The 13,521-nt window shown below is 42.5% G+C and overlaps 2 protein-coding genes across 5 annotated transcripts in view; one reads left to right on the forward strand and one right to left on the reverse strand.

Annotated features, from left to right (window-relative positions):
• The window catches only part of tyn (trynity), a 171,808-nt gene that overhangs the window by 152,406 nt on the left and 5,881 nt on the right, over positions 1-13,521 (reverse strand). For all 4 annotated transcript variants that reach the window (XM_076371991.1, XM_076371990.1, XM_076371992.1 and 1 more), the window contains one exon: positions 6,795-6,957. The gene's annotated coding sequence lies outside the window, so the exon portion shown is untranslated. The remainder of the gene's footprint in view (positions 1-6,794; positions 6,958-13,521) is intronic.
• The window catches only part of LOC116430546 (nose resistant to fluoxetine protein 6), a 36,637-nt gene continuing 27,075 nt past the window's right edge, over positions 3,960-13,521 (forward strand). Inside the window, exons 1-2 of the mRNA XM_031984846.2 lie at positions 3,960-4,338; positions 11,707-11,903. Of these exons, the coding sequence (XP_031840706.1) occupies positions 3,960-4,338; positions 11,707-11,903 (576 nt within the window). The remainder of the gene's footprint in view (positions 4,339-11,706; positions 11,904-13,521) is intronic.

Here is a 13,521-nt window from a genome sequence, read left to right on the forward strand (position 1 = left end):
TTCCTTCAAGATGAGAGCTCTTCCATATAGAATGATAAGAAAAATTAACTGTGTATCTGAGAGTTATTTCTGCCAGCATTTCAATCGAGCTAATTGCAATCAATAAAGTTCCCGCTACCTGAATCACTCATAAACGAGATTTCGACAGCACAGCTACGATGCTGAGGTTGCACCTGGAAAGTTTGTACCTAGAAGTTTCGAATCCTTTCACGTCCCGTCGGAACGCATATGCCGACGTACAGTTCATAGAGAAATATTTGAGAAGACTCCGGAAGTAAATCAAAAGTGGTTATAACGTTGCTCCTGTTAAAGGAGTTCAGTCTCAGCAACTACTTTGTCCACTTCGTTTAACCGTTTTTCCTCGAAGATCCGAGTGATCGCTGATGAAAAGTCACGGTGGAAACGCGAGGAGAAAGAAGTACATACCTAGACATTTGCCTTAATTAATTAATTTCACGGAATGTTTGAGATACGAACAAACGGGAAAATTGCTTTAGCTCCTTGCATTGATCTATCTATCTTAAGAAGCACCATATGAATATTAATAGTAATAAATGTAATAATAGAAACTCTTCGACAGAAAAGAAACAATAAGAAAAATAAAGCTTATGGCACAAAGAAAGTGAATCCATTAAAACTGGACGTAAAACACTCGTTCACCATAACGAGCAACAAATATTATCGCAAGTGTCATTTAAATCATTATTTTCAAGGTTATTTATATTAAAATATTAACAATATTATTAATATCTTACTCGAAACGGACTGTTACTCGCTATTTCCTGAACAAGCACGTTTGAGTTGGTAGTAAATAGTCCTAAAAGAACTTTCAAACACAAAGGGTTAGTTTTGTTTCCCGGATTCGCCGATGGTTCTCGAGAGTGCAGCGCATCGTATACCCGGTGAGAAGAGGGCTGGAAATCGTCCCAGTGCATTTTATAGGGGCCAGACAGGAAAAGGAAGAGGAGAAAGGGGTAGAAGATCAGTCGTGAGCCACGGAAAAATTGTTAGCTCGCTCCGAAACGCTGACCACCGTCTCATCCGGCTCTCCCAAGAAAAATCCTTGACCCTTATTCTCTCGTCGCGCTACTTCGAATCGGTGCGCGAATTCTATTGAAATTCGAGTGACATCCGACCCGGTGAAACGTTGTACTAGGGAAAGACGGGATAAAACAGGAAAGAAGAGTGAAGCGCGGTTACCCGTAATGTCGCTGTCTCTCGATAGGTATCGACGAGATCCTCTATTCAGCTCCATCATTTTATTTTCGCCGACGTTCGAGACACTGGCAGACAATTTCTGGAAAATGTGTCGATACGCGGCACCGGTTGAAAGTATTTCATCGTTTATTCCGTGATGAATGAGATCGGCTGTCTGTTCTGTGCAACCGGAATTGCTGACAGCGCATCGAGATGATTTATTGGTGAACCGAATGCCTCAATCCTAAGAAGACTGTATTTAAAATGGAGATTTAATAAGAATGAAACATGATAAGAAATTGTTAATGTCAACTCAGATAGCAAACCATTAATAGTTATCTCTAATATGAATAACAGAATTGTCAATGACGTCCTACACATCGATAATCTTGCTACGTCAGGCATACTAGATTGTTTTCACAAACAAAATTCTTCGCGCCAAACTTCGCCAAACCTTTAAATGAAATTCCAGGGCAAGAAGTAAATCTCTGATATGAAACAGTAGGCATTATATGGAAGGCTCAAAATTCAGTTAGCCGGTTTAGCTATTCACTTCATTTCCTTCGATTGCAAGTGCTTTGAACAATCAAATATTCGTTAGCCATGCTGTCGAATCGCTTTGCGAGAGAACCGTGCGGGTATTATTCATTGGAATGAAACCACGCCGTAAGAGCCAGCGCGCCGCGATTAAGTAGTAACGGCGAGCGCCGGCTACGCGGCTCGTAACCCTAGCAATAATTCAGTTTAACGCCGCGGTCGGCTTTCTGCAAACATTGTTAACGAAGGAAAAACCATTTGCATTCAGAAACGAGGAATCTAGGTGTTGGCCGCCGCGTCGGGTAGGTTCCACGGCATACCGCGTGTATTACGAGGCCATCCTCGCTTAACAACCGTGCCGTGGAACGCCGATGATTTTCGCAAGAACCAGAACGCACAATCCGCCCGAACGGCCAATGATTGGCTCTCGGATTACGGTAATTCCGGCGAGAAACGAATTACGATCCCTGAACCGAGGCAAAATCGAAAGGAGGAGCGAGCCAGTTTGCTTTATTACCTGGCCGCCGCGTATCCGCGAGTTTATTGCTTGTTAAGGATTTCCATGAGCGGTAAAACGCTGGGACAATAGAATTTAATGGAGCCAGACGGTGTTTCTTATTCGAGGGACTATGTATTCAATCGCGTCTTCTCGAAACTTGTGTTACGAATAAGAAAAATAGAAAATCGTATCGATGATTGCAATGCGTTCAGCGTTAGATCGTAAACTTCTCGCGTTCACTTGTGTCCGTGGATGCGTGAAATGTGTTGTAGTGAATTGTTCGCCGTCACAGAGGAATTAATGGTTAACTACAGCTTATACATATCACCCCCTTCTACCTCTGCAATTTCTTTCCAAGCGGTATATCTCCAAAGCTACACCATCACCTATAATTCATCAAAAAGAATAAGAATTCTTCTATTCCTTCTAACGCCTGTGTCTTTTCCGATCACCGATAAAAACACCCGTGTCCATTATATTCAATTCAGAACTTTCACCCCTGCACGAGGGATTGCTAAACACAAGGCGCATATGTACCGCCATGTTTACGAATTTAATCCACTCGCTACCAGAATTTTGTTCAATAACAGTCTCCGTAGTGATAATACATTATTAAATAAAACATATCGTCTTTACAAAATACAAATAATAACAAAGGAAAAAAATCTCCACGACTTCCTTCGTATTGTAAGTGCTATCTCTGCTAACTGACCTAATATAGATCAGCCTCAAACCTAAGGAAACATGAACAAAAGAAGAATCTCAGCTTCACGATGCTTTTCCGTGCAATACCATATTAGGTGAGAATACACCTGAAGGTAATTTACTCTTCCTTGCACAAAATACGAACCATTGATCGTCGCGGATATGCGACGCTGGTAGCGAACGAGTTAATTTCCCGAAACAGACGAGCAAGCTGTTCCAACGTTCAAGAGCGTCGAGAGTGAAACGTGGGTACGACCATTTCGCAAATGAGGAGAGAGGATCCAGGGGCGAACGGATCGTCCGGGGATTCGCTGCAGGGTTTCGGGGGACGGCGAGGGGGGGCGCAATGGAGCGTCGGTTCGGGGGCCCCCGAAGAAGGAAATATATTTACCGCGTCGAAGTGTACTGCCGGGAGAAAGGGGGACCGGTGTCCACGGGTGAATACGACTGGTAACTCGATTCGCTTCATTCAGTGCGTGATCCTTAGCCTCGTGTGCGCGCGTCCACCTTTGTCCTCTGCGATCGATCGGCGTCGCGGGTAACTGTCCCAACGATCAACGTCGAATTATCTCTTCGGAACCGTCGGGAAAATCTCTAACTCATTCGGCCAAGTATCAAATCGTTTTCACTTGAATCGCAACACCGCCGTACAGTCTAAATCGTTGCAAAACAGTGATCCATTCGGCACGGTTGAAATCGACGCATAAATCAGCCTGAATTGGCGAGCGTTCGCGATATACCATCGGCAGCCGGTGAAAAAGGAAAGTGAGTCTCATTCCGGAGTCGTAAACAGCCGGTAGTACCGTTGCTGGCTCGCGCCAACGATCGAATCCAATAGCGCGTTCAAGCATGCTGGAGGAATTAGGCTGCTGACCAACTGAAAATCACCGGGAACCGACGAAACGAGACCAGAGGATCCTGGGAACCCTGATATGACGTCCGGATGAAGCGCCCCACGGCAGGAATTCGAGGATAACACTCAACGAGCCTCGCCTAGAATCGATTTTTTGGGTCATTCAGCATGGCGGTCGTTTTTGTTCGATTGCTGCTAGTGGTTTCCTGGTGCCTAGTACACGTGGTGGTGAATGGGACGGAGTCTAACATCCTGAAGCTCAGCAAGGTGAAGGATGAGGCGCCGATCGTGAACCAGTCAGAGAAATTGAACGCAACTGCTGATCGCCCTGGCGACGAGAAGGAGGAGGCGATAGCTAAAGAGAATCTGGACGTTGATTTCATGAAGGAGAAGCTGGAGAGGACGGCGAACAGTATCCAGTGGCTGGCCGATCTCTACGATCCACTCAAGTGGGCAAGAGTGCCGGGGAAACTCGAGCCCGAGTGCCATAGGGATCTGGAATTCTTTTTGAAATCTCTTAGAGATGGGAAACCGTGGGCCGCGAAGAGTGAGTAAATTTTGAAATGAAAGTGATCGGTAGATTTAGGAATATAAGAGCAAAATCGCACGTTAATTAGGGGTGAAAAGTATCACGAGGCTGAGATTTTCTCTTCGTTAATGTTTCCTTAGGTTTGAGGATGATCTGTACTGTGTCAGTTAGCAAAGTTAACACTTGTTAGCTCTTCGAAAATAAACAATGTAACTGAGATAAAATAGAATTTTATTGTATACGTATTCTACTCAGCTATTTCGTCTTGTGAGTTTTCCAAGAGTAGATAATTGTTCGGAAGTAGGGAAAGTAAGGTATCTAACTAATCTGAGGAAGAACACCCGAATATTGACTCACGTGACGATCAACACAATTTGCATATCCCAAAAATAACACAAGAGAGAATGAGTTTTTATGAAGGCCTCGATTCCCATTCTTTTTTCGAAGATCTTTACGAGCTATAAAGATATAATGATACACAGTCAAGCGATCAGGAAATCGTGCGTCTCGACTGTTCGGCTTCTTCCTGCTCCGGTGAAACCTATGGTTACGGGATTAATGGTGACATTTACCGCGACGTAACCGGACTCTGCGACAGTGATTCAAAAGTAGTTTCTCGATCGAACCTATTTTTAACTGGCGCACGTTGCAACATCTCTGAATTAATTTCGAGAACCGTTACGCAGGGACGACCAATAAAATAACTACCCGCGACAGGGAGCAACGCATGAATCAATGAGAAATCCAAGTTCGGTCAACACGCGTATTTTTTAATTGGCCCGAACGTCGGCCGGTCGCTCGTAAAATCGAAAGCGTTCCGGCATAATTCTCGAAACGGAACCGCGCGGAATAATAGAAAACAATTTCGAAACAAAGCGGGGCAAAAAGTTAATGGGAAATAATGAGGGAACGCTATTGGCTCACACGTTGACAAGCTAGGCGATCGAACGGTGGCGCGCCGAGCCAACACGAACGCTCCGTGAAATTCATGCTTCGCTAAGTTTCCAGAGTGCCTTGTCGCCGAACGGCCGCCTCGGTTGCCAAATACATCGTTATTTTGCGAAACTACGGTTTACCGGCTCGTAATCGTTACTCCTCGCCGCTCCCCCCCTTTCGTTCGTGCCGCTTTATCGTCGCGGGGAACGCAATTAAAACGAATTCGACGAAAGTCGAAGCAATCGTCGGTTCGCAACGCTGGGCCCTTGCTCCTCGAGACAATGGAACCCGGTTATTACCGGTGTTTTAGCGCGACTCGCCGCGAATTTCAGGTCTCCGGTGTGAAAGATGCAAAGTTATTACCGCAAATCATAATGGAGGTTCACCAGCGCGCTGCGCCGGAGCCGTAAACTCGCGAGGCGCGCGACTCGCGCGTTTCGAAATCGAAGATTAACCCTCGAGTGGTAATTTTCCAGACGCGAACTAAATACCTGGGCCCACTGCGAACTGAAACATTCAAATTACTCTGAAACAAAGTACGTGCTGCACGATAATTCACTGAATAATTAGGTAATGTTTCTTTCGAATAAGGCTTGTAGAAATTGGTAAAAAATGTAGGGTATACGATATAGTGGATGCAAAGTGTTCCTTTCGCTAGTGGGAGGATTAAAACGAATGGAACAGTCGCTTTAACGGACCGAACCCGTAGAAAAGCTTTCCCAAAGTTCCCGTCCGGCGTCGATATTCTAACGCCACCCGCGATTAAACTGTGGATAAACGTAATAGAAAGTTGAAATTTACCTTGGAACTTTGCTGCGGTGTTCGATAGTGAATGGGATTGCACTCGATATCGAGTTGCTGAAGTTTTTGTAGAAGGTATTCAGGGTTAAATGATTGAACCCAGTAAGAGATAGAATAAATTGAATAAGTAAATTATGGAAGTATTAGATACTATTTGATCGTGGGATTATAGTGTAACTGAATTCAAAATTGTCTTCAGAGTCTATATCGATGAATAAGCAAAGAATGTCGAGTCTGATTATGATTCACCTTCTCTACTTCGAAGGATTAGAAATTGCGCACAAAAGAAACTTCGAAGAAGACGTGCTCCAGATATTTTCACATTGTGTCCACGTGTAAAATAGCTTTTCATTTGGCTGTGCTGCACGTTTTGGAACGAGCTGTATAACTTTATTTACCGGCAAGCCTACGTAAATTCCGACGATATAATCCGTTTCGTAATGCGCGGTTATCGCGGTGATCTCGGCTCCTTACCGTAAAGATAAAATAGGCAAGCATAAACTCGCGATTCATGGCTCGGATTTACTTTCCATAGATAGAACAATTAACAGCGTTTACCGCATCCCACGAGTTAATGTACGTATTTGTGTTTGCGCCGTTGGAAAATATATTCCGACTGGCGATATGTTTCCACAGATTACGTGGAAAGATTATTAACGTTAATTGATCCTGGAAACACTAGGCGTTCAGAAATAAAACAAACCATCTACAAACACATAATCGTACTATTGCGATACCTTTTACCGATGTGATGTAACTCTTGCTGCAATCATACCGCTGCATTCTTCGTTATTTTGTCCAATTTAATCGCATTTTCGTTCGTGTAATCCTTTGCCATTCAAGTCGACCCCCTTTTCTAAGGTACCCTTGAATCTCGAAATATTCAAATCCGTAGGTTATCTGAAAAATACGATATTCAGGGTTACCGGTAGAATTATCGATCAATCGAATCGATTAGTTTTTAGATTGTTATAGAAACTATGAAAATATAATTATTGAAACATCGATAGACGCATATTTCAATTTCCTATATTATTGAACAATCAATTCATACACGGATCGCCCAGAAAATCATTTCTATCTTTCCAACAATTACAAACGAGAAGTCAGTAATGTCATCATCGAAACATTCGATTTAGCGTCAAACGCAATTCCACCGATCCTCGGATTGCAAACTCCAAACTTTTCCTACCCTATCCAACGTTACAGCGAAAAATTTAACTCTCTATAGACCGAATTTTTTTCGTGACTATAGAAAAATGTATATAGTATAAAATTAACAAACATCAACCTGCAGATACAAATTAACAATGTATTCTATAGTTTTAATAATTGCATTCAAACGGATATGCCTTAATTTTAAAATTACAATTCTGTTGAACTTTCACGCCTGAGCGTATCAAAGTTCAACATTTTCTATTGAGATACAGACGAGATTTTTTTAAACTAACTTGACGAGAAATCGCACATAAATCGAGGAACGAAACTATTTTATTTCAATATGTCCCATACTGATCTACTATACAAAGTTTAACAGTAAACGTTATAATTTACAATTTTGCTGTATCAATTGAACTAACGACTGCGAGATGACTCTGGAGTGCAAAGGGTTAAGGATCTACCGCGAAATTTCTAAATGTCAAAGACTTTACAACGCGCGTTCCACGTTCGGACGTCCTGACTACAAAACCGCACAAATTCTGATCATAAATCTGAGTATCCCTGACCGCGTGCATCGAAATTTCAACGAGGGTGCTGGCCAGCTTCGCCGGCCGATCGATTATCGCGGCGCGAAGCGGGAAAAGCTGTCGCCGCGCATCGATCCGTGGGCTGTGGTCGCGGCACGCCGGCCAAATCGACTTTCACGGTTTTCCGGATCCGCGTTGATTTCCGGGGCCCGGTTTATCGACAAATTCGCGGACGAATCTACTTGCACAGCGCCGGTCGGCGCACAATAGCAAAATATTGATGTTTCTGCGGTAAAAATCAATTTTTCAGAGTTCTTAACTGTTTAACTGCCACGTCACGCGAACTCTTAGAATTCTTACTTTATAACTACACAAGCTACTCAAAAATTGTCTTGGTGATGTATCGAACGTACCGAACTTTGCGAGATATAAGGACAATGGCGAAATTTTTATGGAGAATATTGGGTCTTTAATTTTTGCTTTATTAAGAACACTGTTTCGACTACGTAGGAGTCTTGATAAGTAATTTGTTACTCGACGTGAAATATGGATTAATAATAAACCTAATAGGCTTTTTAAAAAATAGTGAATAAATATATGAATACGTGAATATAAGTAATAACGAGTATCAAGAATATATTATAACAATGTTGGTTGAATACTAGTGATACCGATAATTCTTAATTATCTTGGGTGAGTTTATAAAAGATAATCATCACGTTTTTGTGGAACTGTTAAAGACAATTTCACTATTAGTAGAGAATCAGCTTACTTTCGTTTATTGAAACGTAACAGACTTTCGACCAGCAAAGTTGTGATTCGCGAAGTCTCTTCTCGCCTTCCCGCCTTTACGCTATGAAACGCGGAATCGCAAACGGCAACTTCCGCGGCAGCACGTTCAATGAACGCTCGAATATCGAACGAAACTTGGCAAATACAGGCCCGCGATTCCGCTGATCCACACTCGGCCGGAATCAACACGCGCCGGACAATATGTGTTTTATACAGTTGCGAGTTTCGGAACAAAGCTCGTCAGGGAATTTCGTACACGGTGGGCTCTCGTATAACGAGAATTCGTATAACACAAAGAATTGGAACTAGCACTCACGCAATGCGATAAACCGTTCCATGCAACCAGCAAAGTGAATAGAATATTTTGAAACATTTTTCTAGTTTTTTCGTTCGGAGGACAATAGGTGAAGACCTACTGTGAACTGTGAACACTATGAACTGTGTAAACGTTCATTAAAATCGAACACAATGCACATTCAACCGCTTGCAATTTGTGAGGAACATTTCTAGCTGAATTTAATGAAAATTAAAATTATTCATTGCGCACAGGTCGAACTGAAAGATCATTTTACTATTATCAATGTTACAATTTTAAACCATAAATCTGCGTTTACAATGAATAAACGTATCTTTCTAATTTCCACAAACTAAGTAAAATTTATATTGGTAAGACAATTAGGAAATTATTCTTGTCGAGTGTATTTTATCTGAAAATCGTACAAGGGGTTGAAGGTACAGTAGAAATACATTTGATTCAACAATAAATTTATCGAAGAATGCAACGTCTCGTGTAACGCGGCATCCTGTAACACGACGCGTACCCCCCGCACTGTAGAGAAGTCTGCTGTGCATAGAATTCTACGGAACCATGAAAAAATCGTTCAGAATCAACGCGAGAAAGGGGTACCATAAAACGATGTTTTTTCACCGTTGCACTCGCGATCCGGAAAGGTCGGCTAGTTTTACGAGTAGCTGTGAACTTAATCCTGTAAACGCTATCGGCACTCACGCGTATCGTTAAACGTACTTCTGACCTATTGGCCGCGCTTCTGCGGAGCCGTCCTGTTTCCCGCAACCCGTCGCCGTGGCAGTAAAACTTTATGCAAGAGAGTTTTATTCGTTTCAGGGATTTCGTAAATTCACGGGAGTACATCCTTATAAGCGTTTCATACGTAATTATTGCGAAATCGCAGGAAGACGCAGCCGCTGGACGTTGGTTTAGTGCTCGCGGAGGAGCAAACACGCCCATGGCGCTTGCATAGTCCAATTTCACGAATGCCTGTACAGGGTGTCTTCGGAATCGCTGGATAAAGCAAAAAACCGACTGTTCCGTGGAATTAAGCCAAAAGTAGCACGGGAAATAACATTTCTTCGTATGACGTTTCACTTTCAAGATAATCGCTTTCTTAGCAAAATTATAAAAAGTGTACAACAAAGTTTTACAAAGGTTCACAAACAATGCCACTAGAATAACTGACGAATTTTGTGAAATAAAACTTACAATAATCAACCAAAGCACGTGTACTGACAGCTGATTTAGTACTTTAGCTGTCAACCATAAGCAAAGATCCTCGTGTGGTACAATTTTCTTTTATCTAGTCGTTTCCTAGCTTTCCGGTAATTTAAAGTGTTCGTGGTAGATATGTGTACTATTCCACGAAAGGTTCACCCGGTTGTTGAATAAGAATTAGCTTAATCTACTCACAATTGCCGATGTACATTGTGAATCTTCAAAATGAAATACTGAATAATAAAATATTCAAGATTGATCATCTTAGAAACGAAATTTGCGAGGAAACATTACTCCACGATTTACTTTTTCATATAGATTCATTGGCTATTATGATTTACGGAACATTCTGTACAAACGAGGGTGGCAAAGAAAGGATGAAATGGGTTGCTCATGATATTCCGCGAGTCTCTAAAATACTAATGACCCCTCGGTACAGCTTCCAATCGTTTCCACTCGCGTTACCGCGAGATTAATCTCCTGGACGTAGCAAGTGGTATTTAGATGCGCGTTAGGCGTTGCATCAGACTGCGCGCAACGTGCTCAATGGTTTATCCCGGCGGTCGAAACGAGAATCGAGGCTGCCGAGTCAAAACACGCTTCACGAGCCGCTGGGTTCCCGAGAGTTATCGTATCAGGCGGTTATTCGCCGGTTTAGCGAAATAAAGTCTTGTTACCGGGACGTTTCACGTGGAAACGGATCGGGCGATGGATATTTCGGTCGCTCTTGATTCGCGTTTACGTATTTACGTTCGACGTTGCGTTGAGAGGATCGTTGTTTGCTCGCCGGTGACCGCGTGACGCGCTTTCTCCGCTCTCCCGACCGCCTCACGCCGATTTACGTAACTGACAATGAACCTCCCGCGACTGCTCAACCCTCGCAGGGCTTACGCAACCGGGAACACAGGCTCGAATGAACACACGACGAGAGAAAGACGGTGAGAAGCATCGACTGAAGCTTCTCGATTGTAAAATTCGAATAGACACTTTTGTACATCGTTTCACTGACAATCGATCGACCAAACGTTAATAATTCGTTTAAAACGCATGTAAACCGTCCGTTTGTTATTGCTGTGAACGGCGAATTGAATAAATATTGATTTACAATCAAAATAGACATCGTTGTTTCCGTATGTAACTCAATTCCAACTTTCCATCAGGTCCCTCAGATACGATGATTGACTTTTATCCTTCATAATTGTCTTTCATTCTGGAAAGACAAATATGATATTACAGATGTTCCCCTTAATACTTGATCAGTTTAAGCGTATTTTCGAGTTTAAGCTTTAGAATTCAGTAACTAAGTTCTGTTATTTCCGGACGAGTCGTGTCTCCAAAACAAAAGTTTCAAACGTCAAGCCTTCGTCGACGGTGACAGGATTTCGTTAAGTGATTGAATCAACTTTCAAGTTATTATTAGAGAATCGAGCGACTTTTATATAGTTCTAAGAGCAGAGATTGGCAGGTTTCCATCAAATTTCAGTTAGTTAGGAGGTTGAAAATTTCCAGCGACCGTTTCCGGTGGAAGAGCTATCATTGTAGTATTCGTGGAGGCTTCAAAAGAGATTATACAATAGAGGTTCGGAGCGGCTATCGTTTTCCTTCCGGCAGAACGCATCTTATTGGACGTGATTCTTCAGTCAATGCCTTTTTTTCCAGTGTCGGACGCGAGCGGCCGTTACTCCTCGCAATTCCATTTCGGTAACGGGTTCTGGCTAGGTTCGAGCACCCAGTGCCGGGAACTGAATCGCACGAATGGGCCGGAGTTGTCGGGGATCGATGACAGGCCGCCCTATCCACTCAAATTCCACGTGGCGACGATGAACCTCACTCTGCCGAAGGAGTTGGAATTGTCCGTAAGTATCCTGCCGTCCAATCGACCCTATGCTTGCTTCGAGAATCGGAGATCCTTACGTTCTGGTGGAAGGAAGATAATTGATCTCAGTGATTGTCTCTTGTACCGTGTAAATGCAGCGTGTAAAGTATAAAATACTTGGACATCAACACGTTAAGCGGCATGAGAAGCTTGAACGTTTTATATACGACTTGTTCCTTCGTAGCAAAGGTAAATAGGAGCAATTGTTAATTATTGAACATCAAATTTCTTGCATTACACTATTGTTAATTTATTTATGTTATTAAACGTTAAGAAGCGATCATTGGTGACTGACACGGTATTAACGTGTTAAAAATTAAAAGTGAAAAAGAATTCTGTAATTTTTCTTTTATAAATTAAGAAATAGGGAACATAATTTGAGATGCAATAAATGTGGATTCACCGTGTGAACTAATTCGACTTGGTCTACCGTACCGCTGGAATTTGGCTTGGGACATATGGAATTTTAATTAGATGTAGAAAGTATTTGTGAGATTATGCTGGAATCCGGAAGAAAGTGAATCTACGTGCAAAAATGCGTCGAAACATGGGTTAAAATTCGGTCATGGGAGAGATCGTTTTCGAGATAATCGAATTCAAACGTCGGACACGTGCTAGTAGTGCGTGGAAAGTGGAAACGGTCGGTTATGAACAGACACAATACGCACGGCAGATAGCACACGCGCACTGGCTGCTTAAGCCCCATTGTCTTGCAAACGAGGCGTTCATGAGTAAATTTTATTTCAAATTTTCAATTCGGTTTTTCATGTAAAATCTTCTCGTTTCCATTATTCTACAATTCTGAAAACTTTCGGTACATTTCACTGAAAAATATTAGTTTATATTTTGATATTTAAACAAACGAGGTGAACATAAACGAATAAATTTCAGTTTATGCTTTTGATTCATTTTTCCATGTGAAATCTCCTCTTTCATTATTCGACAATTTTAAAAACATCCTGTATATATTCCATTGGAAAGTATTACTTTTCATTTCTGTATAATCTTCGGAAGCTTCAGAAAATCTCGGCGCACGTTTCCAAGAATCTTCGCCGGGACGACGCGAATTGTTAGAACAATATGCGCAATTAAAGAGAGAAGTCCGGGATCGGGACAGAAAAGCGGTCATTAGCGTCGCGTGATCAGCGACGAGCGCCGACGACAGTGTGCTTAATTAATCCGGGCAACGTTAATCCGCTTTCGGGCGCTGAATAAAGCGATGGCTGTAACGACTAATGAATTATTACGCGGGATTAATTAAACGCGGGTAGCGAGTTACACGCGTGCCGGAGGTACACGTGACGGATTATTTATTCCCACCGGCGGAATTCGTCAACGGCTAATTAATCTAATGCGTCGGCTTGTACGTGTGTGTTTTGCGCGACCCACTATAAACACGAAGTATCAGCTCGCAATAACGTTCTCCTTCCCACACGATGAAACGAAAACCACCGAGACTTTAAAACCGATGTCGCGTATATAGCTCCGGATAATCCGCCGGTGCATGCTTATTCGCGCGACTCGCGGTTTATCGCCAGTGGATGCTTAACAATTTGTTCGCGAACATTTATCCCGGGCGAATTATCCGTCCAGTTTTT

The sequence above is a fragment of the Nomia melanderi genome, chromosome 11 (genome assembly GCF_051020985.1).
Source record: "Nomia melanderi isolate GNS246 chromosome 11, iyNomMela1, whole genome shotgun sequence".
Lineage (NCBI taxonomy): Eukaryota > Metazoa > Arthropoda > Insecta > Hymenoptera > Halictidae > Nomia > Nomia melanderi.